This window comes from Malaclemys terrapin, chromosome 3 (genome assembly GCF_027887155.1).
Source record: "Malaclemys terrapin pileata isolate rMalTer1 chromosome 3, rMalTer1.hap1, whole genome shotgun sequence".
Taxonomy (NCBI): Eukaryota; Metazoa; Chordata; order Testudines; family Emydidae; genus Malaclemys; species Malaclemys terrapin.
Window position 1 is genome coordinate 127919045 of NC_071507.1, and position 26146 is coordinate 127945190.

General features: G+C 43.0%; 2 protein-coding genes across 3 annotated transcripts in view; one reads left to right on the forward strand and one right to left on the reverse strand.

Annotated features, from left to right (window-relative positions):
• The first annotated feature begins 3119 nt into the window (after positions 1–3119).
• Positions 3120–5712, forward strand: LOC128834585 (myb/SANT-like DNA-binding domain-containing protein 2). Its single transcript, XM_054023499.1, has 2 exons — positions 3120–4398; positions 5196–5712. The coding sequence occupies exons 1-2, from the start codon at positions 3861–3863 to the stop codon at positions 5240–5242; spliced, it is 585 nt and encodes a 194-aa protein (XP_053879474.1). The 5' UTR covers positions 3120–3860; the 3' UTR covers positions 5243–5712.
• A 4094-nt stretch (positions 5713–9806) lies between these two features.
• The window catches only part of CRYBG1 (crystallin beta-gamma domain containing 1), a 132846-nt gene continuing 116506 nt past the window's right edge, over positions 9807–26146 (reverse strand). For both annotated transcript variants that reach the window (XM_054024358.1, XM_054024359.1), the window contains 4 exons: positions 20988–21111; positions 19808–19966; positions 16876–17038; positions 9807–11727 (listed from right to left, as the gene is read on the reverse strand). In XM_054024358.1, the coding sequence (XP_053880333.1) occupies positions 11639–11727; positions 16876–17038; positions 19808–19966; positions 20988–21111 (535 nt within the window). In that variant the 3' untranslated portion in view covers positions 9807–11638. The remainder of the gene's footprint in view (positions 11728–16875; positions 17039–19807; positions 19967–20987; positions 21112–26146) is intronic.

Below are 26146 nucleotides of genomic sequence, written 5' to 3' on the forward strand. Positions count from 1 at the left end.
ATATAAAAAATTGGTTGAGTCCTTCCTACACCAGTTTTGTGGTTTGTTAAATTTATGAAACAGGAAAGGCTAATGTCTTTTCTAGGTTGGCTAGATTATAGCCATGTGTGAAGAGGATTTGTAATTCTTCATATGGACAGTAATACCCATCACGCCAGTAGCTAAGTTGACAGCTCCACAGAGCAGTTTGTGCTGTATGCATGTTTTAAACAAGTATCAAAATGCCTTATGAATGATGACTTTGCCCCAAAGGAAACACTGACTGTCCTGAGCTGCAAACAAGTGTTGAATTTCAATCTACTGTTTCTTGATCATCTGTATAGTAACAGCAACAGAAGTCATTAGTACAGACACAACTCTTCAGGGATCTTGTCTTCGTATGTGTTTACACAGCACCTAGCACAAAGCTGCTTAATGCTACTGCAATATAAAATAATAATTAGGGCTGTCAAGCCATTACAAAAATTAATCATGCTGTTAAATAGAATACCATTTATTTAAATATTTTTGCATGTTTTCTATATTTTCAAATACATTGTATTATGTTGTAATTGAAATCAAAATGATCACTTTATATTTTGATTATAAATAGGTGAACTGAAATACTTTTTTTTACAGTGCAAATAAGTACTGTAGTATAATCTCATCATGAAAGTTGAACTTACAAATGTAGAATTATGTACAAAAAATAACTTATTTTTGAATGCAATGTAAAACTTTAAAGCCCACAAATCCCGAGTCCTACTTTTTGTTCAACCAATCACTCAAACAAACAAGTTTGTTTACATTTGCAGGAGATAATGGTGCCTGCTTCTTGTTTACAGTGGCACCTGAAATTGAGAACAGGTGTTCGCATGGCACTATTGTAGCTGGCATTGCAAGATATTTACGTGCCAGATGCGCTAAAGATTCATTTGCCCCTTCCTGCTTCAACCACCATTCCAGGGGACTTGCGTCCATACTGATGATGGGTTCTGCTCAATAACGATCCAAAGTAGTGCGGACCGACGCATGTTCATTTTCATCGTCTGAGTCAGATGCCACCAGCAGAAAGTTGACTTTCTTTGGTGGTTCGGGTTCTGTAGTTTTTGCATCAAAGTGGTGCTTTTTAAGATTTCTGAAAGCGTGTTCCACACCTTGTCCCTCTCAGATTTTGGAAGGCACTTCAGATTCTTAAAGTTTGGGTGGAGTGCTGTAGCTATCTTTAGAAATCTCACATTGGTACCTTCTTTCCATTTTGTCAAATCTGCAGTAAAAGTGTTCTTAAAATGAACATGTGATCAGCTGAGACTGCTATAACATGCAATATATGGCAGAATGCAGGTAAAGCCATGGAGTTGGAGACATATTGAACTCCTTGGGGGAAAATTGTAACAAATTTAAGTAACGCCTTATTTTTTTAACGAGAGTCATCAGCATGGAAGCATGTCCTCTGGCATGGTGGTTGAAGCAGGAAGGGGCATATGAATGGCACATAAATATCTTGCAATGCCGGCTACAAAAGTGCCATGTGAACATCTGTTTTCACTTTCAAGTGACATTGTAAATAAGAGGCAGCATTATCTCCCCTAAATGTAAACAAATTTGTTTGTCTTAGCGATTGGCTGAACAAGAAGTAGGACTGAGTGGACTTATAGGTTCTACAGCAGGAGTAGGCAACCGATGGCACGTGTGCCAAAGGCGGTACACGAGCTGATTTTTCAGTGGCACTCACACTGCCTGGGTCCTGGCCACCAGTCCAGGGGACTCTGCATTTTAATTTAATTTTAAATGAAGCTTCTTAAACATTTTAAAAACCTTATTTACTTTACATATAACAATAGTTTAGTTATATATTAGACTTATAGAAAAAGACCTTCTAAAAACATTAAAATGTATTATTGGCACGCAAAACCTTAAATTAGAGTGAATAAATGAAGACTCGGCACACCACTTCTGAAAGGTTGCCGACCCCTGCTCTACGGTTTTACATAACTGCACTCAAACAAAACAATGTAACAAACAAACAAAAAAATCTACATACAAGTCATACCTATCTCATAGAGCTGGAAGGGACCCTGAAAGGTGACCAAGTCCAGCCCCCTGCCTTCACTAGCAGGCCCAAGTACTGATTTTGCCCCAGATCCCTAAGTGGCCCCCTCAAAGATTGAACTCACAACCCTGGGTTTAGCAGGCCAACGTTCAAACCACTGAGCTATCCCTCCCCTCAGTACTTGTATGAGGTAAATTGAAATACTATTTTTTGTTTATAATTTTTATAGTGCAAATCAAAAATATGAAGTGATCACTGTACACTTTGTATTTTGCTATAATTGAAATCAATATTTGAAAATTTAGAAAAACATCCAAAAATATTTAATAAACTTCCACTGATATTCTGTTTAACCGTGCGATAACTGATTAATCGTGATTAATTTTTTTTGAGTTAATGGAAATTAATCACCAGCCCTAAAAAAACCCCACAAAAGAAATAGTATTTTTTGGTATTTCACCTCATACAAGTACCATAGTGCACTCTTTATTGTGAAAATGCAACTTACAAATGTAAAATTATTTTATGTAACTGCACTCAAAAACAAAATGTAAAACTTTAGAGACTACAAATCCACTCAGTCCTATCTCTTGTTCAGCCAATCACTCAGATAAACAAGTTTGTTTACATTTATGGGAGATTATATTTTTTGATAAACAACAATAGCATTAAGTGAGCAGCGTACACTTTATATTCTATGTTGTAATTGAAATCAATATATTTGAAAAGTAGAAAACATCCAAAAATATTTAAATAAATAGCATTCTATTCTTGTTTAAAGCTGTGATTTTTTTAATGTCACGACTAACCGGGATTATTTTTTTAAATCCTTTGAAAGCCCTAGTTAAGACATACCATCTAGTTATGTTTGTTTGTAATAACGAATAGGGGCAGATAATGGTCTAGAAACCAGTGAAAAACAGGTAGTGTGTTAAGTTTAATACCTGCATTAAGTTCTACATATTACTTGAAACCTTTGCTTAAGATGCTGCTGTATCAATTTATAATACACACATTGGCCCTTATTCCATTCTTTTGCCAGACGCAGTTTAATTAACCAGAAGTTATAATCAAAGAAACACTGAAATATTTAATTAGTTTCCATTCCCTGGGATTTTTTAAAAACATCATCTTGCCCATAAATTTTCATTTCAGTAGGTTTCTCTTAAGCCTCCACTATCAATTATCATCATATGCATATTCACCATCTTATGGTACTTGTATTTCACCTTTAATTGCCCCCTAACATTGAAGTCTTGGGTTTAGGCACTTAAGTCCCAATTTTAGGCTCCACAGTGGTCCACAAAACTCCCAGTGAATCATAAGGATATGCCTGCACTGTGATAAAAGACCCGCAGCACAGCCATAGCTCTCAGAGTTCAGGCCTGAACATCCACTTTGGAATATTTTAGCCCTGCACCCTAGTCAGCTGTCCCAGTCTCTGAGGCCTGGTCTACACTACGGGTTTAGGTAGACTTTAGCAGCGTTAAATCGAATTAAGCCTGGACATGTCCACACGACGAAGCCCTTTCTTTCGACTTAAAGGGTCCTTTAAACCGGTTTCTTTACACCACCTTCGACGAGGGGATTAGCGATAAAATCGGCCTTTGCGGGTCGGAATTGGGGTAGTGTGGACGGAATTCGACGTTATTGGCCTCCGGGAGCTATCCCACAGTGCTTCATTGTGACCGCTCTGGACAGCACTCAACTCAGATGCACTGACCAGGTAGACAGGAAAAGACCCGCGAAGGTTTGAATTTCATTTCCTGTTTGCTCAGCGTGGAGAGCACAGGTGACCACGCAGAGCTCATCAGCACAGGTAACCGTGATGGAGTCCCAGGATTGCAAAAGAGCTCCAGCATGGACCGAACGGGAGATATGGGATCTGCTCGCCATATGGGGAGATGAATCAGTGCTAGCTGAACTCCGTAGCAGTAAAAGAAATGGCAAAGTATTAGAAAAGGTCTCCAAGGCCATGAAGGACCGAGGCCATAACAGGGACACACAGCAGTGCCGCGTGAAAATTAAGGAGCTACAGCAAGCTTACCACAAAGCCAGAGAAGCAAACGGAAGGTCCGGGGCAGAGCCGCAAACTTGCCGCTTCTACGCGGAGCTGCATGCCATTCTAGGGGGTGCAGCCACCACTACCCCAACCATGTGCTATGACTCCGTCAATGGAGAAACACACAGGGAAGACGGTTCGGGGAACGAGGAAGATGAGGATGGAGGTACTGTAGGTAGCTCACAGCAGCAAGGAAGCGGAGAAACCGGTTTCCCCAACAGTCAGGATATGTTTGTGACCCTGGACCTGGAACCAGTACCCCCCGAACTCACCCAAGACCCTCAGGGCACACAGGAGACCTCTGGTGAGTGTACCTTTGTAAATATTACACATGGTTTAAAAGCAAGCGTGTTTAATGATTAATTTGCCCTGGCAATCGCGGCCAGTACATCTACTGGAAAAGTCTGTTAACGTGTATGGGGATGGAGCGGAAATCCTCCAAGGACATCTCCAGAAAGCTCTCCTTCATGTACTCCAGGCCAGTAGCACGTAGTCTGGAATCATTGCATAACAAAGCATGGCAGCGTATGGTCCCGGTGTTTGCTGGCATGCAGACAATATCCATTCCTTATCTCTCTTTGTTATCCTCAGGAGAGTGATATGTTTCACGGTCACCTGGTTGAAATGGGGTGATTTTATTAAGGGGACATTCAGAGGTGCCCGTTCCTGCTCTTCTGAACAGAAATGTTCCCCGCTGTTAACCACGCGGTGGGGGGAGGGGTGAAGTGATCATCCCAGAGAATCGTGTGTGTGTGGGGGGGGTGGTTTACTTGGGTTTGTGCCGCATGTTAACCGGGAAACCGCAGCCCCTCCTTTTACATTGAAAACCAATTTTCAATGGCCAACCCAATTCATCCTTGATATGGGAAATGCGCTGCTGTTTGAAACCTTTCCCGCATGTTAAGAAGGTTAAAAAAGCCAAAACACTGTGGCCTACCATGGCTGCCTGCAAGCCGAAATATGTTGCCTGGGGCACTGTGTGAGTGATCTCTCATACCAAACCGGCAGGCAGAGGAAAAATGCGACCTTGTAATGAAAGAGTGTACCCATTGTTCTCTAAAATGTGTCTTTTTTAACCACTTCTCCCTTCTCCTCCACCAGCTGCAAATGTTTCTCCTTCGCAGAGGCTAGTGAAAGAGAAAACGTAGGACGCGGGACAATATGTTCACGGAGCTGCAGATGTCCTCCCACGCTGATAGAGCACAGCAGAATGCGTGGAGGCAGTCAATGTCGGACATGAGAAAAGCACAATATGAACGAGAGGAGAGGTGGCGGGCTGAATGGCGGGATGAAAAGAGCAAGTGGCGGGCTGAGGACGATAGGTAGCGTCAGCTTGCAGACAGACGGCAAGAGTCAATGCTCCGTCTGCTGGAGCATCAAACTGATATGCTCGAGCGTATGGTTGAGCTGCAGGAAAGGCAGCAGGAGCAGAGACCGCCGCTACAGCCCCTGTTTAACCAACAGCCCTCCTCCCCAAGTTCCATAGCCTCCTCACCCAGACGCCCAAGAACACGGTGGGGGGGCCTCCGGCGACCCAGTCACTCCACCCCAGATGATCGCCCAAGCATCAGAAGGCTGGCCTTCAATAAGAGTTAAAGTTTTAAAATGCACTGTGTCCTTTTCCATCCCTCCTCCCCCACCCATCCCAGGCTACTTTGGCAATTATCCCCCTACTTCTGTGAGGAATTAATAAAGAATGCATGAATGTGAAAAAACAATGACTTTATTGCCTCTGCAAGCGGTGCTCGAATTGGGGAGGGGAGGGTGGGGTGGGGTGGGGTGGTTGGTTTACAGGGAAGTAGAGTGAACCGGGGGCGGGGGGTTTGGAGGATTCATCAAGGAGAAACAAACAGAAGTTTCACACAGTAGCCTGGCCAGTCACAAAACTCATTTTCAAAGCTTCTCTGATGTGCACCGCGCCCTGCTGTGCTCCTCTAACCACGCTGGTGTCTGGCTGCGCGTAATCAGCGGCCAGGAGAGTTGCCTCAACCTCCCACCCCGCCATAAATGTCGGAAGCAGCACAGGAAGCAGCAATAACAATGGGGATATTCTTTTCGCTGAGGTCTGAGCGAGTCAGTAAGCTGCGCCAGCGCGCTTTTAAACGTCCAAATGCACATTCCACCACCATTCGGCACTTGCTCAGCCTATAGTTGAACAGGTCCTGACTCCTGTCCAGGCTGCCTGTGTACGGCTTCATGAGCCATGGCATTAAGGGGTAGGCTGGGTCCCCAAGGATCACGATAGGCATTTCAACATCCCCAACGGTTACTTTCTGGTCCGGGAAGAAAGTCCCTTCCTCCAGCTTTCGAAACAGACCAGAGTTCCTGAAGACGCGAGCATCATGTACCTTTCCTGGCCATCCCACGTTGATGTTGGTGAAACGTCCCTTGTGATCCACCAGGGCTTGCAGCAGCATTGAAAAGTACCCCTTGCGGTTTACGTAGTCGGTGGCTTGGTGCTCCGGTGCCAAGATAGGGATATGGGTTCCGTCTATGGCCCCACCACAGTTTGGGAATCCCATTTCAGCAAAACCATCCACTATTGCCTGCACGTTGCCCAGAGTCACTACCCTTGATATCACCAGGTCTTTCATTGCCCTGGCAAATTGGATCACAGCAGCCCCCACCGTAGATTTGCCCACTCCAAATTGTTTCCCGACTGACCGGTAGCTGTCTGGCGTTGCAAGCTTCCACAGGGCTATCGCCACTCGCTTCTCAACTGTGAGGGCTGCTCTCATCTTGGTATCCTGGCGTTTCAGGGCAGGGGAAAGCAAGTCACAAAGTTCCATGAAAGTGCCCTTACTCATGCGAAAGTTTCGCAGCTACTGGGAATCGTCCCACACCTGCAGCACGATGCGGTCCCACCAGTCTGTGCTTGTTTCCCGGGCTCCAGGACAATGCGCGTGGTGTTCATAGTGCTCATAATTGCCGCGGTGATCTGAGCGGGCTCCATGATCCCAGTGCTAGCTATGGCGCCTGGTCAGAAAAAAGGCGCGAAACTAGTATCTGACGGACTAGGGGAAGGAGGGAGGGCGGGCCGAGTGACGACATGGCGTTCAGGTACAGGGAATTAAAATCAAGAAAGGTGGCTGTGCATCAGGGAGAAACACAAACAACTGTCACACAGAATGGTCCCCCCAAAGATTAAACTGAAAACCCTGGGCTTAGCAGGCCGTTGATTTCACGGAGGAAGGGGAAGCAAATGAATATAGAACAAATCTATTTTTTTACATCTTAAGCTGGCAGTCGACGGTGCAGTACGATGACGACGGATACCAGTCGTAATATACCATCGTCTACCAAAAGACAAGGTGCTGCTGTTGTGTAGCAATGCAGCCCCACGTCTGCCAGCCCCACGTCTGCCAGCACCCAGATCGCCCTCGGCCTCTTCTGGGTGCTTAGCAGACAATACTGGGCAATTGGCAGAAAATAGTATACTACGACTGATAGCCATCATCATCGAGACAGTAGCATGTCTGCCCAGGTGCCCATGATTGACAGCCACTGCAGTATGATGACGACTGATACCAGTCATAATATACCATCTTCTACAAAAGCGCAAGGGGCTGGTGCAATGCAGCCCTACGGCTGCCAGCCCCATGGCTATTACTCATGCTACACCGTCTACCGCCAAAAGGCAGTTAGCAGCTGCTGCTGTGTAGCAATGCAGTCCCACGTCTGCCGGCACCCAGAGGACATATGGTGACGGTGAGCTCAGCTCCATGCTTGCCGTGGTATGCTGTCTGCACAGGTAACCCAGGTAAAAAGGCGCGAATCTATTGTCTGCCATTGCTGTGACGGAGGGGGAGGGGCCTGACGACATGTACCCAGAACCTCCCGCGACACTGTTTTGCATCATCTGGGCATTGGGATCTCAACCCAGAATTCCAATGGGCGGCGGAGACTGCGGGAACTGTGGGATAGCTGTGGGATAGCTACCCATAGTGCAATGCTCCGGAAGTCGACGCTAGCCTCGGTACTGTGGACGCGGTCCGCCGACTAGAGCACTTAGAGCATTTTATGTGGGGACACACACAATCGGCTGTATACAACCGATTTCTATAAAACCGGCTTCTATAAATTCGAACTAATTTCGTAGTGTAGACATACCCTGAGACTTGGTGCTGCAGGTTTTTGTTTTTTTTTTAAATCAGTGTACCCAGAGGAGCCTTTAGCAGCACCTAAGCTTCTGCCTCACCTGGGTGTTTGGATGCCTGTCTCCAACCTGAGCCCACAAGTGATCCCTGACCTGGGGGAAGATAGGTATTTGCCTGCCTATTGTGTCCACAGAATCTGATAGGGTAGGTGTTCTTACAGGCTGCCTACAGGATCAGGTCCCATTCAAAATATGGTCACTGAAGAGGGAGGCCCTTCAAACTGGAAAAGGAAGGGGGTGATGGAAGCACCTACCTCATAACTTTAACCCAGTGGCCACTCACCTGGGATGGGAGAGACCCAGGTTCAATTTGTCCTTCCCCCCTTCCCCCGAGGGGGAGAAAGGATTTGAAGAAGTTACTCCCACACCCCTGCACATAGGCAGCAGGGGAACCCCTGCTTTGGGGAGGCTAGCCTGCTGGCTCCACCCAAGGCCCTGCCCCCCCCCCACCAGAGCCACAACCCCACCCCCCAAACAGGAGAAACCCTGAGGGGCTCCAATCCACCAGCCCCCCCACCCCTGAAGGCCCTCCCCAGGCCGTCGCTGACCCCCGCCAGCCCTAGCACCCAGGGATTTCCGCGAGGGGTGGCGGTGAAGGAGACATGGCAGGCAGGCAGGCAGCACCAGGGGCCTCAGGGAAGGGGTGGGGCTACCGCAGCCCAGGCTAAGCCTTCCCTGGCCCATTATACCCACCACCCATACCCCTGCAGGAGAGTGCTTTAACCACTGGGCTAGTGGATATTCCAAGGTAGGGCTCCCACAGTCTCTGCTGTTTAAGCTCTCCCACTGTGGATGAACAGTGAAGGAGTGATTGGAGGGAAGGAGGATGGCTGCTACTTTATAACGATAAAGGAATCAGTTCCCACTCACTTATAGGTATTAGGCCAGTGTGTGTGAAAGCGGGCACCACCAAGTTCCCCTCTGTGATTTTGCAAGGCAAGCACCTAACTTAATTCCTGCATGAAACTTCTTAAGAGTCTAAGCCATCTGACTCCAGGCAAGTAGTTCCCATCCGTGGATTGCTAAACAGGGAGAGGTGCTCCCTGCAGCCTGGACTTAGGTGCCTACCTGCATGAGAGGAAAGGTTTAGGACACACACTTCTCATAAGCATCTCCTCTGGTCCTGCCTCCGGGGCTGACTTTATGGATTGCGCTCGTTTCTCCCCATTCATTGTATAGGGAGCCTAGCTGATTTACTCAATGTTGTTCCTGTGAGGTGCTTTAGACGACAAGTCCTTTTGTAGATTCAGGGCTCAATGCATAGGTTATTGGTTTGACCTGAAACAAATCAATAGTACTTGAGAGATAAAACAAGAACTTAATACCCTGTGTAGAAGTGATCTTAGTGCATTTCTTGTGTCACAGAAGCAGCAACTACCTCCACCACTTTTACATACCTTGTAGGCAATCCGTGGTAGAAAAACTAAGGACGGAAGACGACAGAGCATGGGTGATCTCTTCACAACAGACTTAAAGCACAATGCATGAGAAGCAGGCAGCACTGCACCTGTACAGAGGAGCTTCACTATAGACATGTAAACAGGGAACTTTGGAGATAGTTTCACTAAATCAGATTTACCTGAAGAAAATTTATTTGTGAAGTACATGTAACATACTGTGGATACAATAAAAAGGCACAGAAAAATTTGCCAGAATTACCACCTTGGAACCAGAAGTAACAACACTCTTTAGAAAGGAACAAAAGCAGGTTACAACTGTACAATTTTTAAAGAGTAAGATGTATTTGAATGTTGATTATTGCAGTTGTCTGTACAGCAAGTGAAAAAACAACACCACACTCTTAAAATTAGATTGAAGGCGCTGACTTTTCCACAGGTAATGATAAAAAATAAAGCTCCAGTATCCTGCGAGGCAACAAACAGTAAAGAAGAAAGTAACATTCTAATAGACGTCTAACAAGTGCCCCCTGAGGCTGCTAGGAGTGGTTTGTAATAACACTGGTCTAGGCAAGAATGAAATACAGCAGCATGGTACAAAAGTTTACATTCACTGTTCTGCCAGTGACATAAAATAAAACCACAATTTTAACATTGGGCCAAGGGAGACAGTAAACCATTAATGCACAAGAACAACCTGCTACAAGTTATTTCATATGCCTCTCTTGAAACTCTTTGCTAAGGTGTGGTTCCTATCCTAAAGTATGCATGGAACTTCAAACTTGCTTGACAGGTAATGTCTCTAAGTTCTTATATGGCACTTACCATTGTGGTATGAATGTCTCAAAGTTTTCTTCCCTACCTCAACAATGAGCTTTTATCCTAGACTCCAACGCATTGCTGTGACAGCCTACCACCATTGACCTTGCCCTCCTCAACTTCACCCGAGATGTTTGGAGCATACCAAGATCGTAGTGGGTTAGAACGTAATTAACTATGGCTGGTGGCAGAAAGTAGCTGGGACAATGTCTGGAGAGATTTGGAACTACTGTGACTAGTGATGCTTTTTTAAAATAAAGGAGAGAAGTATTTTAAATTAAATTCTGAGAGCAGTAATGAATGCACTTAATGGAGCTACCTCTAGGTTTGAAGTATTTGCTCCAAGCAGAGAAGTAGATAATACTTTTTACAAATTAAAAGTAAGGCAGCTTTTTAAAGTAGAAGCAAATAGAAAATGGGCAAATTCTTCTCAGCTGATACACCCTTCTTGCTGCCCAATACTTTTGCTAACAAACATCTATAGATTTATATGCTCTGTCTTTCTAATAGAAAAACTAGAAAATAGACTGCTTATTAAAATACAGGCTTTAAAATGACAACTTACTAAAATACATTTGCACATATCCTGTAGTCATTTTTTGGTAAAAATTCGCCTAAAAAAGTTTCAATAGACTGAAGTTCTTTTTTGTACTAATGCATTATTTACATGTTAATTTTCAGGAGATGAATACTCCAATATACTACTATAAAGCTCAATGTATTTTGCATACCCCCCATATGTTGCACTTCAATCTTTTGTGTGATAAGTTTATCTAATTATCTCTTAGCATAATAGTTTATACTTTTTTCCTGATAAAAACATCTGTAGAAATAATTTAAAATTACACTCTAATATATTCTGGATTAGCAATTAATCCCTGACATGAAATTGCTGCTTGGGAGGGGGACTTTGACATTTAAAAAATGAATAAAAAACAAACAGTAGGGAGTGGTTACAAAAATTGGTCAACATAGTTGTAGTGGGTTAACATCCAGTAAAACACACAAACTTATGGAATTAGTGTTTAGAGCTGAATCTATTCTGTCACTTGTGCTTACGATTATTATGAAGGCAGGATAGAGATCATCTCTCTTCTTCAAAGACGGCCACGTTAGTTGGATTGTCCAGAATGTTGTTATAATTTCTCTCCAATTGACGGAACTGTCTGGATTTACAGAACTAATGCTTCCCAACACTGGGTTGGCTTCTGTTCATTGACCGTGTTAACAACAACGTGATTTTGATCATATTGTGTGCCCCCTAAGAAGAAATTTAAAAAGAAAATGAAATGTGAAAAATCACTGAAACTGTTGGATTGAGACTGCTGCATCAGTATTGTAAATGTTTCAGAGCCATTCCGAAGATACATGCCGAAGACACGTAAATCACATGCACCTTTTTAAATGGAGGTAAAGTAGAGGAGTATATTCTCATCTTCAAGACTTCCGCCATTCCTACACTGCCTCCTCACTCCCTCAGGAACTGCAGAAGAGCAAACCTATCTGCCTCCCCACTTGGTGCCTCAGTCGTGCATCTCCTGCTCCTGTTGTTGTGTGTGAAGGAGAGAGGAGGACGAGGATGTCAGGTGCGAGTGACTGGATCAGGACTCTCACCTTCCAATAATCAAATGCTGCCCCACAATTCCCATGTGCTAGCCATCCAATGATTAACTGGCGTCCAAAGGCTAGCTAAGGAGTACTCGGTATAAAAGAAATGCTGTTGGCCAGCAGAACACACAGCAATTTCAGCACAGGCCACAATAGCCTATGCAGTAGCCCACAAAAGCTTATGCTCTAATAAATTTGTTAGTCTCTAAGGTGCCACAAGTACTCCTGTTCTTCTTTCAATAGCCTTTATGTTGTCAGTATTCATAAATAACCACAGCTAATTTGCCTTCAGCTGGTGCACTCATACTATAAGGCATTTAAACACATAAGAATGGCAATCCTGGGTCAGACCAAAGGTCCATCTAGCCCAGTATCCTGTCTTCCGACAGTGGCCAATGCCACGTGCCCCAGAGGGAATGAACAGAACAGGTAATCATCAGGTGATTCAACACTATTCACATGGGTGTATATATTTAATGTCTCCATCTCCACCTCTCCCTCTAACTGCGAATTGCAACACAAACCATGCCCCTACAGTTGCACTATTTCAATGACACCGGACGTTATTTTCTCTGTCCTGAAGTCAGTAAATGGACAGATGTAGTTGTCTATTACATAAGTGGTCACTAATACAGATTATCAGTCTAGAGCTCCCACTGCTGGGAAGCCTCAGCCTTTAGGGCAAGGAAATTTCTCATCCAAAAAATGAAATCGGTCAGTGACTAACACAGCACCCAAGCATTTATTTCTTCATGCTGTATTCATATAATGCCACAGATCTGTCATTAGCAGGTATTTGAGTGGACTGTTAGCCAATGAAGAAAATGTTCATTCATTCACTCAAGAAAAATCTATTCTTCCTAGTCACAAAGATGCATTCTTCTAGTGAAACAAACGCCTTCAGGCAGTTGCATGTCAATTTCCATCTCCTTAGCAAGCTCCACATATTCATGGCCCTATGCTTTCCACAGCAGTGCAATGTGGAGAGAAGCTCAAGCTGGTGGAAAGAGCTGGAGCAAAGAGCAGGTACACAAAAGTATCCTATGCCATGGAACTGTCTCTCCCCTCAGTAATCACTTTGTGGTAGCTGAATTCTGTGTGACAGGGCTGTCAACCACTGCTCACTGTGGCATGTTGCCTTCTTAGAGAAGCAGAACTTACGACAGGAGAAGAACAAGTTTCTGCCTTCTGGAGCAGCAGCAATTTCCCCCCACCTCAGCTAGGGTGGATGGCATGGGACCAGCCAAAGGTAGCACAGCAGATATAAGACTTGTACTGCCAGTGCCAAGGGAGACCTGAACAGTGGGGAAGTGTGGTCAGGTTGAGATCAGTGAAAGGGCTCTGTTACTGCTATGTTATTCTGTTGAGACATAGGACGATCTACCAAAAAAAAAAAAATCTTGGCCATAGGAAATAACTAAGAAGTGCTTCTAAAGTACAGTTCATAAGGAATCATCATGGCAAAATATTCTTAAATTTATGCATGCTGGAATGTAACTGTGTATGAAACAGTACCTGAAATAAAAGGAAAGCCAGATATTTAAAAGTATAAGTGTGTGGTTATTAGGAGCAAATATCACTGCCATGCACTATTTCATTACACCCACAAGATGGCACCATTATCACACACTTTGAACAAGTACCGTATATACTCAGTCATAAGCCGAATATTTTTGGTAAAAAAGTGACGCATCAAAGAGCAGGGGTCGGCTTATAAATGGGTCTATACCAAAATTTGATGATTTTAAACTCTATGGAATCATTGAATTGAATATCTAATACACTGTCGTTTTGTTTACCTGGAGCGTCTGCAGGCATGGAGCCCCTCCGCTCCCTGGGGCCGCGGTTCGCCGTTTCCAGCCAATGGGAGCTGCGGGAAGTGGCACACCACTACCCACCACTCCCATTGGTTGGGAACCACGAACCACGGCCACAGGGAGCTGAAGGGCTTCATGCCTGCAGACGCTCCAAGTAAACAAAACGTCCAGGCCCACTAGCGGCTTACTGTAATGGGCCAGGAACCAAAGTTCGCCAACCCCTGAAATACAGGGTCGGCTTATGAAAGGGTCATATGGTTTTTGATATTTTTAAGTAACCATTTTGGGGGGTCAGCTTATAAATGAATGGGCTAATGAACGAGTATATACGGTAAGTTTATTTGCTAAAGAATGTGTTAGGGTTGAAAAATAGATGGTTGATTATTTGGCTTTAATGGTGGTTCAGCAATGTGGAAGGACTAGAGACAGTTTTTATTAAATTGCCTGGACCAGCTACACTAAACCTATTCATTTTTCAGATACAGTATATATAAAATAGGTCCTTCCACAAAGCACATGTACATCATGTAACAACAAATACTTGGGGAGGAGACAAGGTGGGTGAGCTTGTCTTTCTCACCAAAGAAGTTGGTCCAAAAAAACATATTACACCTCATCCACCTTGTCTCTCTAATATCTGGAACTGAAACAGCTACAACAACACAGCATATAACAAATACTTGTAACTTCACCTTTCGTAGGTAGAAAGGGAAAGATGACTTCATTATAAACAACATTCCACAGTCTACATACCACCTCCTTGGGCAAATTGTCTGAGAAAAGAGAGGTTTCAGAGTAACAGCCGTGTTAGTCTGTATCCGCAAAAAGAAGAACAGGAGTACTTGTGTCTCTCTTTTCTCAAAAAGAAGAACAGGAGTACTTGTGGCACCTTAGAGACTAACAAATTTATTAGAGCATAAGCTTTCGTGGACTACAGCCCACTATGCATCCGAAGAAGTGGGCTGTAGTCCACGAAAGCTTATGCTCTAATAAATTTGTTAGTCTCTAAGGTGCCACAAGTACTCCTGTTCTTCTTTTTGAGAAAAGAGAGACAGGCTTTGCACTGTGCCCTGCAGACCAGTATAATCTGTTTCTGTCTAGACCCTGCATGGAAGCAATTCCCAGAGTAGATGATCCCCCACCCCAGAACTCCCTGCCACTGGAGACTGAGCTCAAGCACTTCAGCCAACTTCACTTGCTCCAGCAGTACATCATGATAAATTTCTATGTCTTTGGACCAATTCTGATTCAGTGTAATTCCATTACAGTTTCTCCTGATTTAAACCAGCATGGGAGGCTACTTTACCCAGGTTACATTTTATTACTACACCTCTACCCCAATATAACATGAATTCTCATATAACGCGGTAAAGCAGCGCTCTGGGGAAATGCTCGAGGCCAAAGCAAGTTTGATATAACATGGTTTCACCTATAATGCGGTAAGATTTTTTGGCTCCCGAGGACAGCGTTATATCGGGGTAGAGGTGTATTTACAATTGTCAGAGTTGCATAAACAAACTAAAAAGCTGCGTATTCCTCCTCACATTTCATCTTAGAACTTTTTTTAAAAAAATGTTTAGGATCTCTGCCCTTCTACTCTTGAGCTTGGCAGTTTAAATCCGAAAGAGAACAAACAGATAGATATTGTATTTTCTAATGCGAGCTAGCCGGTTAGATCTCTGTCTCTCTAGATCTACATTTTCCCTTTCAGAGCTATTCAGTATGGTATTCTGCAATTAGGCAGTTTTCAAGTATTCACTCAAAGTACATTACATGCTTTTTAAGATGTTTAGTTGAAGATGAGCAAGTATACTAATATCTTTTGTCTTTGTCTAGTGGCTCAATTAAAATTCAAAAAATTCTGCACAGTGTAGTTATTAAATAAAGACACTTCCTGAACTGGACTCTTTTTGATAAACTTGTAATTAATAATCACACTTTTCCTTGTGGGGAACAAAAATTCCTCCATCTGGCTGTAGCAGGATTAGGGATTACACAGTTAAAATTGTGAGTTAATTTTAGTACTCGTGGAGGAAAAAGAACTGATAGTGCTCGTCTGTGACAGGAACTATATAGGGAAACATTGAATAACCCTGTTGTCACATTTCTGCCAACACTTTCCATGTTTGTCTCAATAAAGCACTAATAGTTTACTCAGGTCATTTTGTATTTGTAACGGCTCTTCCACTTAATATCACAGCATTATTTCAATATTGGGTTTTAAATGAGTAAAGTTAACGAGTGGTGTTTTGGGGAGATTGTATTTGTTTTAAAAAAAGAGAAGTAATGTGAATAAACTGGAGAAAACTAGTTATACTGGATGAGAAAACACAACAATGGTGAGCTGTTAGTTCTGCTGCTTATCATACCTGTGGGTTTACTATGCAGCCTATGAAACCACAAGGACAGAGCAAGGATAACATCTAAATTAAACAATCTTAAAATGGTATAACAAAAACAGCTGCAAAATATATAATAAGGGATACAGATCTTAGGTTGGTCTAATATTAATCATGTTTTACCTTTAAAGGAATAGCTATTTTTAAATTATTTGTCCTTTTGTATTGCAAGTCTGCATGTGTTAGAAAATTCACTCCAAACAAATGAAAACTAAAGAAAAACATGCTAAAGAAAAGAAATCACAATTTTATATTGAAGAAGTGTTTTATGTATATCACTAAGTTAAATTAGTAAGAACAATGAGGGGTTTCTGCATACTTACACATGCATGTAGGGGCCATGAAGAAACACAAGACAGATAAAATCCTGTGGGCTACTGAGCTAGATATCTGAATAACTGGGTGACATCCTATATTCTTTGTAATGCATGAGTTCAGACTAGATGATCAGAACAGTCCCTGCAGATCCCAGATTAAAATCTATGAACTATAAAGCCATCCTTAATCTATAGGAACACATTCTGCACATAATTCACCATAAACGTTGTGTAATTAAAATCATAGCGAAAGGCAACAGGTTCTTACCTTTGATATCTAAAACTAATGTTGGTTTCATTTTGCTATGGATCCTACCATCAGGATTAACACACCAATATTGCTTGTCTTCATTCTCCTCGAGGGATAGGCCTAGTTTAGAGCCAGGAGTTATAAGGTTTCCTACAATTGTCAAGCAGCAATCCTCAGCCATCTGTATAATTCAAGAGACAATAGCAGTTATTCAAGGGGCCTTGTTTCTACAGCTACACTAATATCTGTACCCCAGGTTTTTTGGTCATGGATGGAGGGCACAGGCAGGAGATTGTGGTTCTTGTCATCACTCTCCCTCTGTTGCTAATGGAAAAGGTTTCACCTACATTCGACTCTAGGCTACTTATTTTCCCAATGATCCTCTTTCTGATGGCAACCTCCATTGTGATCCTTTTCTTTTTACTGTAAAGGACTAGCAAAACAGATTCATTTGAGAGAAACGTTGAAGCTGTTTTAGACTAAGCAAAGAGATTTTTGAAAATGGGCTACCACAATTCTTGTTGGGGTGTGACCTCTAAAGTTCTCCATTTTTACCAGCCTCTGGGTACAGCAGCACTCTTGCTATATTCCTTCCCCACCCACTACATCACCAGCATTTGCATTACTGGCCACAAGTCAGTACTAAGCAATAACAATGCCGAATACGATACGTTATTTTGTATAAACAATGATTTCCAATTTTGAAGATTACCATAAAACTCCTGTAGATAGCAAATTACTTAACATGTGGTCCTGACAACATGGATTATAAGCTAGTATACTTTCAGAAGCTAAGAATAAATTCCAGGTCTTGGAATATATTTACTTCATTCTGTACCTCTGAACTTCTCACCTGTACTCTAATCTACTAATTTCTCCCTGCTAGGTCAGCAAAGATTCAACACTCACACAGAAGTTGCACTAAACCACCATTTCCTTCTTTCTACTCTGCCAGCCAGGGAATGACTCCGTAAAATACTCCCCTGCTCCCTCCAGCTACCACAGAATGAGTCTTACAGCAACTCACCAGTTGTCACTTAGCTAGCTAGGAAAGTCCTGAGCTACTTCCTGGATGCCTAGGGCATGGCTCGTTATTGTGACTCAGGGTACAAGGCAACCTGGCTTTACAGGAACTCCCAAACAGTCCTAATAAAGTCTTTTTTTATCCTCCTTTGTTTTTCAATATATACAATGTGTCAGAGCACACTGGCAGTATGGTATAGAGCTTTTGCACTTCTAAAGAGCAATGGCATAACTCAGTCATTATTGCAAGTAATGTAGCCATCCTAAGCTTTTGCTAGTTAGACTACATGACTGTAGTACAGCACAAGCTGCATTCCCATGAATTCTCTATACACCATAAGTTTTATTTAGAATAAATCAAATGCGTTGATTATGTTGAAATGAGAGGACTGAGAACACCCATCCATAACCATATTGCAATACTGCCCAAGTAGTAATATCTTCAGTTTGAGACAGAACTACCATCATGAGGAAAATATTTTGCACGTGATGTTGTTAAAACTGTTTGCTCACTTGGCCTCATTTTTACAGTCTACATAATTCCTTTTTACGAGAGCGTCTATTCTGTGCATGTCCAAACAGTACCTCTGTTAATTGAAAAGAGGAAGATTTGTCCCTCAAGCATAATTGACACAGTTATGGAGAGAAATCACTCCCTTTACAAAATGGCTCTATTGAATTTATACAACCTTATGAAATAGGTCACGTGATTCTTTACACTCAAGCAGATTCACCGTATTAAATTAATTTGATTCACTTTAGTCTGTGCAGGAATTGGGGTCTAATGCACATGTTTTACTTTATGCACTATCAGTAATGCCACTGACCTCAATGGCACTATTTATAGTGCACAAAGTTAAGCACATGCTTAAGTCTGCAGATGGATCAAGTCCTTAGTCAGAAGCCAAAGTCTATAGTAATAATTTGCATCAGCAAGAAGCTTTTTAGGGCTTTGCCATTTCATCTTGCTGGAATACCAAATACCTTAACCCCTGAGTATAACCTTCAAACACAATACTGTCCAAATACTGACTTCTTTCTGAAAACAATTTTAATAAGGGTGTAGTTCAGAGGGTCTCAAACATTTTTTACTGGTGATCCCATTCACATCGCAAGCCTTTGAGTGCGACCCCCCCCCCCACAATAAATTAAACATACTTTTTAATATATTTGACACCATTATAAATGCTGGAGGCAAGCGGGCTTTAGGGTGGAGGTTGACAGCTCGCGATCCCCTGAGGGGTCCCGACCCCTGATTTGAGAACCCTGGTGTAGCTGAAAAGGGAAATTATCAGGAAGGTCCATATTTTAAAAGCTTTCCCTGTTTTGATATTTTAATTGACATTTTTATGGAAGGAGAAAGAGGACACAGATAGAGGGAAAACAATGCATAAAGACTCAATTGTATGTATAACCCGAATGTTCTTCAGCAAGCTGAAACACCCAAATCAAACATGTTGGACTCAAATATCTAGTGTGTTTTAACTCAGTTAAAGAAAAATGGAATATACTCTTATTTGTGACCATCAGCTGATGCACTGTTTGTTATAAGATGTTTATATCACCCAAAAAAAGGATGAGTTTGAGGAAAAGAAATAAAAAATACGTTTCAGCTGAACTGGAGAAGAGTGAGACATGGCAAACAAAGAAGAAAGGAAGACAGCAGAAATTAATTTTGGAAAGTCAAAAGTAAATGGTGTGTTTAACTAAACTAAACTAAACTACACTACACTAAACTAATGTTCATTGGGAACTTTTTACTATTGAAGTACACAAAATATTTTTAAATGAAACAAAGATTCTATGTTTCTGTCAAGCCTGAAAAGGATTCTGAATCACAAAATCTTATCAGATGTAATGATTGTCTTCAAGAAACATCAGTCTGGATGCTTAAAAACAACATCAATCAACTAAGTTTAAACCTCACCCTGCATTTGATGAATCCGTCTTGATAAACCCAGATCTGGTCATCTGATCTACTATCTTCTGTAACCCGTATTCTGAGAAGACTCAAATCATCCACATTTCCATCAGCTGACATGAACTTCCCAGTTTCCTTGTTTCGAAGTCTGAAGTATACACGTTTCTATGAAAATAACACAGCTCTTTAGCTACACTCTCGAATGCAGGAACACACAGTACTTCTGGTTAACCTCAGAGTAACCACTACTCAGTGGTGCAGTTGGGGCCTTTGTCCCTTAGATTCTGGATTTCCTCTGAGGGCATTTAAAACACATTTCTAAGGAAAACCAGATTCTGAAAGTTCTCTATCTGCGTCAGTACCTTAGATAGAGCAATCAAAATGCACTTATCCTCACTCTGCATAATGCTAAGCAGTTCAGAAGCAGGCCTGAACAAGGACAGTTCTAGGAGAGAGAGCCAATACATTCATTATAGGTACGGGGTATGTCTTTAATTTCTAGCCCAGTTCTAATAATTCAAAACATAAGTGATTCATGAACTACAGAAAGTTATTTCTCAATAAAAACTGGTTCAACATGCACCACTGATGTTAGCATGACAGGATAGTCTAAGCAGTTATGGCACTTGCCCTCAAATTAGCGAATACTTCTAAAAAAAACATGACAGTACTCTATACTATAAATCAATTTGCACATTTAAGAGTTTATAATATAAACAGAGAATGGATTTGGGTTTTTTTTGGTTTTTTTAATATCAACACAGATGAAAGTGCCTCTGGCTGAAGTATCCAAAAAACTAAGAGCTTCATTTCCCAAATTTCTGAGACTAGCACGACAGTACAGATATCAGAATGCTTGTGACCAGTGGGAAGTTAATCTTGACTGGTTGTTGTAATTCAGTCAGTTGCTCAAAAATAACATATTTAGCTTAATGTGTGCATAGTAGACAATTCAGACTTTGGGAGGTAGGACTGTGAAGCCAAATGGCACAACCAGAATCAGCATTACTGAAGAGAACCTCCTTCCATGTTTGCTGTTTCTGCTGTTTAATGTTACCTTTGACTGTGCAGTACCAGAAACAATTACTGACTATGAGATAAACTTGGCAATAAAAAATACAGAAAGTCTATAAAGAGGATTTCATGCAAACTCTCAGGCCCCAAAGTAGACCACAGCCTCTCTCACCTGTAATAAAGGTCGTAGAGAACCTATTTGGTGACAGCCACTTAATTTATGCCAGTCTGGGATTTCATTTGGTGACAACAACATCTGACGCCCTCTGTAATTACTGTATTCATAGATTATCCACCTGAAAAAACAAAATATACTTTCATGTTTATTAACTGTCAAGCATCATCTGTATTAATGTCAACTAAATACTGCTTCTGAAATTGTAAGAAGTGATATTTTAGATATAAATTTGTGTCACGAAAAAGTATTGCTTAAATTAGTAGTGCTAACAACCAGGACCATATATTTTTTTAAGTGGTCTCCAAAATAATAAAATTATCTCCTGATTTCGAGCATAAGTAGATTTGTGCTCAAATTTTAAAATATTTTCATTTATAAATCACACACCAAAAAGAAATAAAGCATTTTCATAGGTTAGAGAGAGCATGAAGTATAATATTTTTATGTATAATGGCGCCATTTCAGGAAACACAGAGTGTGGCCAACCAAAATGGGTGTGTAAATATGCTGCAAAAGCAGTCGTGTTGTGTATCTTTTTTCTGGCTTGCAGGAACTCACTATCCACAACACATGCAGGTGAGAACTGCTAGCAGAGGGCTTTGGGTTAAATAGGGACAACTGCACTCCGGGGGAGTTGTAAGCACGAACACACACGCCTGTCACCTATGTCCTATCTTAGGATGTCCCTCTCCAGGATTTTTATTTTTTATTGGCAGGGGAAAGGTGGAAAGTAGGAGAGTGCCAGGTCTGGGATGGAAAAGTTCTGCCTGGTGCTCTACAGAATGTGCACAGATTTTCTGGCAGCCTTATATTTGCAATATCCTGCCAGAATTTGCCCCTGTGGCTGCAAAAATACTGTATCAGACAAAACAGGAGGCGTGAATGTGTTCATTATTTTGTATTACTCTGAAATGGGCCAGAGTGCAGGGCAGTTGTCTAGTTCCCTTACATGTACACAATTCCCTGCACTCTGATTAGCTGGGAGCATGAGATAAGCATACATTTTCACTAAACTTACAGTGATTATGTAGATTTCTCTGTACCGTCTGCCTGAAAATCTCTCCCCCTGACTGGCTCCTCAGTAGTCCCCCATGACATGCCTACAATAAATGTGGTCGCTGCCTTAATTTCTAAGCTCCTCCCCAGCCCATCACTCATTTACCCCTAGATCATTTAATTTTAAAATGAACCACTCTGATGCCTGGTCTACACTAGGAGTTTACATTGGTATAGCTATGTCTTTGAGGGTGTGAAAAATCCACAGCTCTGAGAGAGGTAGCTATGCCGAGAGGTAGCTAACTCCTGGTGTAGATGGCGCTTAGTCAATGGAAGAATTCTTCTGTCCACCTAGCTGCCGTCTCTCAGGGAGATGGATTACCTATGCCAGGAGGAGAACCCTCCCATGGGCATAGGTAGTGTCTGCACGGAAGCACTACAGCAGCTGTAACATTTCCAGTGTAGACATGCCCTTTCCTGGGGAAAAGGAAGGCTAAGCCTCTGTTCAAGGGACAAGAAGGAGCAGGGGGAGGGAGATATTGAGAAACCTAGCGTTGGTGGGAAGGGGGGTGGCTCAGCACCTGACACAGCCATTTATACAATGTATGGCACCTGGACAGGAAACGCGGAGGGCTGTGAACATGCAGAACAAAGGGACTTAAGTAACAGATTAGGAAGCACACATATAATTGAGGGTATACTTCCACTAACTGAACAACCACCACATTCTTAGTCAAGAAACAAATTTGGCGTCAGACTATGTCTTGTAAACAGAAAATGAGACAAAGCAAAACGATCCATTCTGATTGGCTAATTCCATTCCTCAACCCAAGTGCAAGTATTTGAATATTTTTACAAAGAAATGACCGTCAAGTTGTTATGGAAATCTGACCCCTCACCTAGCCATAATTAAGGGGGTTGCATAACAGACATAAGTGTCAAGTTATGGGTCTGTAACTGTACAGTATCCATTGGCTCTGAGTGACTGAGACAATTCCTTTTCACTATAATAATGAGGTACCTTCAAGTGATCTTTTAAACAAACAGAACACCTGCTCCTGTCCTTAGGTCTTGTCTACACACAGAAGTTGTACTACTTTAACTATCCTGGTACAATTATGAATAGAGGCAGTAGGCTGGACATGCTTCCCAAGCTATCTACTGCCTGAGACTACTTCCAGTCTTTTTCATAAAATGAGGTAGTGCTGGACCAAGATGTTTCCTTTGTCAGCCTTAAAGGCCCAGTGCACCATATTACAGTTACAGTGTAGTCCAGAGTCAGACACCAATTAATGATCTGTGGATACACAGAGATGCCACAATCTTCCAGCTAGATGGAGGTAAAGACTTGCAGCGAGAGCTGGTTGGAAAAGCTTTGACGGAACTACTCTCCAGAGAATGCAGTTCCAAAGTTGTAACACATCACAAAATTGTGTCAATTTTATTCATTATATCAGAAAATATAAAATAAGGCAAAAGAGAAACAAAAAACATTTTAATAGACCTGAAATGAATTCCCTCCCCCCAAAGAAATGTACAGGTTTCGTTTCTAAAACAAAAACAATGTCAAAATCCTTTGTTGCATGGAATCCCTATCCTCTGTACAGCTCTACTTATGACCTTTAATTTCAAACCTCTACCCAGTGAGCTAAAGAAAAATCCCTACTAGCTCAGTCAGATGAGGTGATTGAAGAAGATCTGACTTAACCCATCTAGTTGAGGGCAGTGATGAGCAAACCACAAGCTGGGCTACCAGAGTTTGCGATTTTAGCTTAAAAAAAAACCAACTATTTAAATGCAAGAGATCCACATTTTGGAAAAAGTGATTCACTAAATCAAAAAAATTAAAAACTAATTATATGTTTTAGGCGAGTAATTTGGAGGTGACATTAACATTAGGACGGGCACTAGACGAGTAGTCTTTAATTGTGGTGATCATTTACAAACATCAAAGGATGACTTTTCAAACCACCTCAAGCCACCTTCTAATTTTGTGTGCATGCAAATTTTGCACAACCAATTATCTGCATATGTTAAATTAGACAACTCAATTTTTTTTAAATGACTTAAGTGTTTTACCTTAAACTGACTAAAGAAATGAAATTCATAACTAAAGAGCTGATCCTGCTACTGCTCAAATCAATGGGCGTTTTGCCACCAAGTTCAGTAGAAGCAGGCTAATAATAAAAGTTGTCATTTGTCCTTACCTTATCCATAATGCCTAGATAATACAGTAAATACAGGAGACTTACTGAAACCATTCCCTGTGCACCGAGATAAGAATAGTACATCCCATTCATAAAAGCTATGAACGATATACTGTGCAGTGGAAGCCTTAACTCAGATTTGGTTTAATCTGATGGATTTGTTAGACTGCTATGTAAGGTCCTCTTCCTGAAAGCTGACTTTGATGGGGCTTCACATCATAGCTTCCAGGATCAGGGACTAAGGTTGTATATTATTTTAAAAACAGATTATAGTAGTTTGGGACCCAATGACAAATGACATCATGGTATCCTCTTGCACTGAGGATACCTCTTCAGGTGAGGGGACCCCTGTTATTAGAGACAGATAATAGTAACGATGGATTCAATTATTAGGAATATAGATACAGTGGAACCCCGCTATAACGCAATCATTGGGGTCCAAAAAATTCAATCGCGGTAAATGTGGGGTTGTGTTATAGCGGGGTTCCACTGTACTTGTGTCCAGCTTCTGCGCCCTGGCTAGGGGGAGGGAGGGAGGGAGAGAAGGGGGGCAGCCAGGGCTTCCTTCAGCTGGGGCGCTGGCCACTCGGCCCCTCCTGCCGCCAGGGCCTGATTCCTGGGGCGGCACTTGGGATTGCTGGCTGGGCCATGGGGGGCCGCGGGGCTTGCTGCGCTCCGGCTGGAGGTCCTGCTGGGAGAGCGGGGCTGGCCGCGCTCCGGCTGGGAGAGCGGGGCTGCGGGGCTGACGTGCTGCAGCCGGGGTTGCGGGCCGCGGGGCTGCCGCGCTCCGGCCAGAGGGGGAGCGGGGCCGCGAGGCTGCCGCGCTGCGGCCGGGGTCGCAGGGCTACTGGGCTGCCGCGCTCTGGCCGGAGCTCCAGCTGGGAGAGCGGGGCCACGGGGCTAGCTGCGCTCCGGCTAGCGTTCTGGCCAGGGGATCGGGGCCCCCGAAGACGACCGCCGCCAGCCTGCTGCACCGACTGCCAGGAGGGCTCCGCGCCACTCTGCAGCCCGCTCCCAGCAGGGCGCTCCCGCCCCCTACATCGGTCAGCGGGAAGGGAAGGACGCGGGCTGGAGCCGGCCCTGCCGGGGACAGAGGCGCACCGGGGCTGCAGGGAGAGTTGCTCCTGCTGCAGCCGCTGGGGTGTGGACCCCAAACGCCCCGCACCTTCCAGACTCGCCCCGCGCCTGCTGCAGCCGCCGGGGCCAGACTCACCCTGCGTTATAAATGAATTCGTGTTATCGCGGGGAGCATTATAGCGGGGTTCCAGTGTAGTAGGGTTTGTGATGACTGGGAGAACTGCATGCTGAATTGCCTGCTGGGCACAAAGACTGCAGACCTCTCGAGACATCTAGACAGGCTTATGTGCAGTGCTGGGGAGAAGCCAGTGGTTGTCGTATATGTAGGTACCAATAACCTAGGAAAAGGTAGGAGAGAGACCCTGGAGGACAAATTTAAGCTGCTAGGAAAGAGTCCAGGACTTCCATGGCAGCATTCTCCGAAATATTTTCAGTTCCACATGCAGGGCCAGTTAGACAGGCAGAACTGCAGGGTCCCAATGCGTGGATGAGATGGTGGCATTTGGAGGAGGGATATAGGTTTATTAGGAATTGGGGAACCTTTTGGGAAAAAGAGGAGTCTATATAGAAAGGATAGGCTCCACCTAAACCAAAACAGAACCAGATTGTTGGCCGTAAAATTTAAAAAATCATAGAGGAGTTAATTTTTAAGCTAAGGGCTGGGGGGGAGTCAATAGATATGGAGGAACATGTAGTTCAGACAGACACATCCCTTAGGGGAAGATTAATTAATGGGAATACTCTATATCCTAGTAAAGAGGAGAGAATAGATGTTGAGAAACTACAAGTAGGAACTGAAGACAAACAGTCAAACAAAAACAAGTCCCATTCAATTATATCACATGAAGGTAGACAACTGAATATTGACTAATT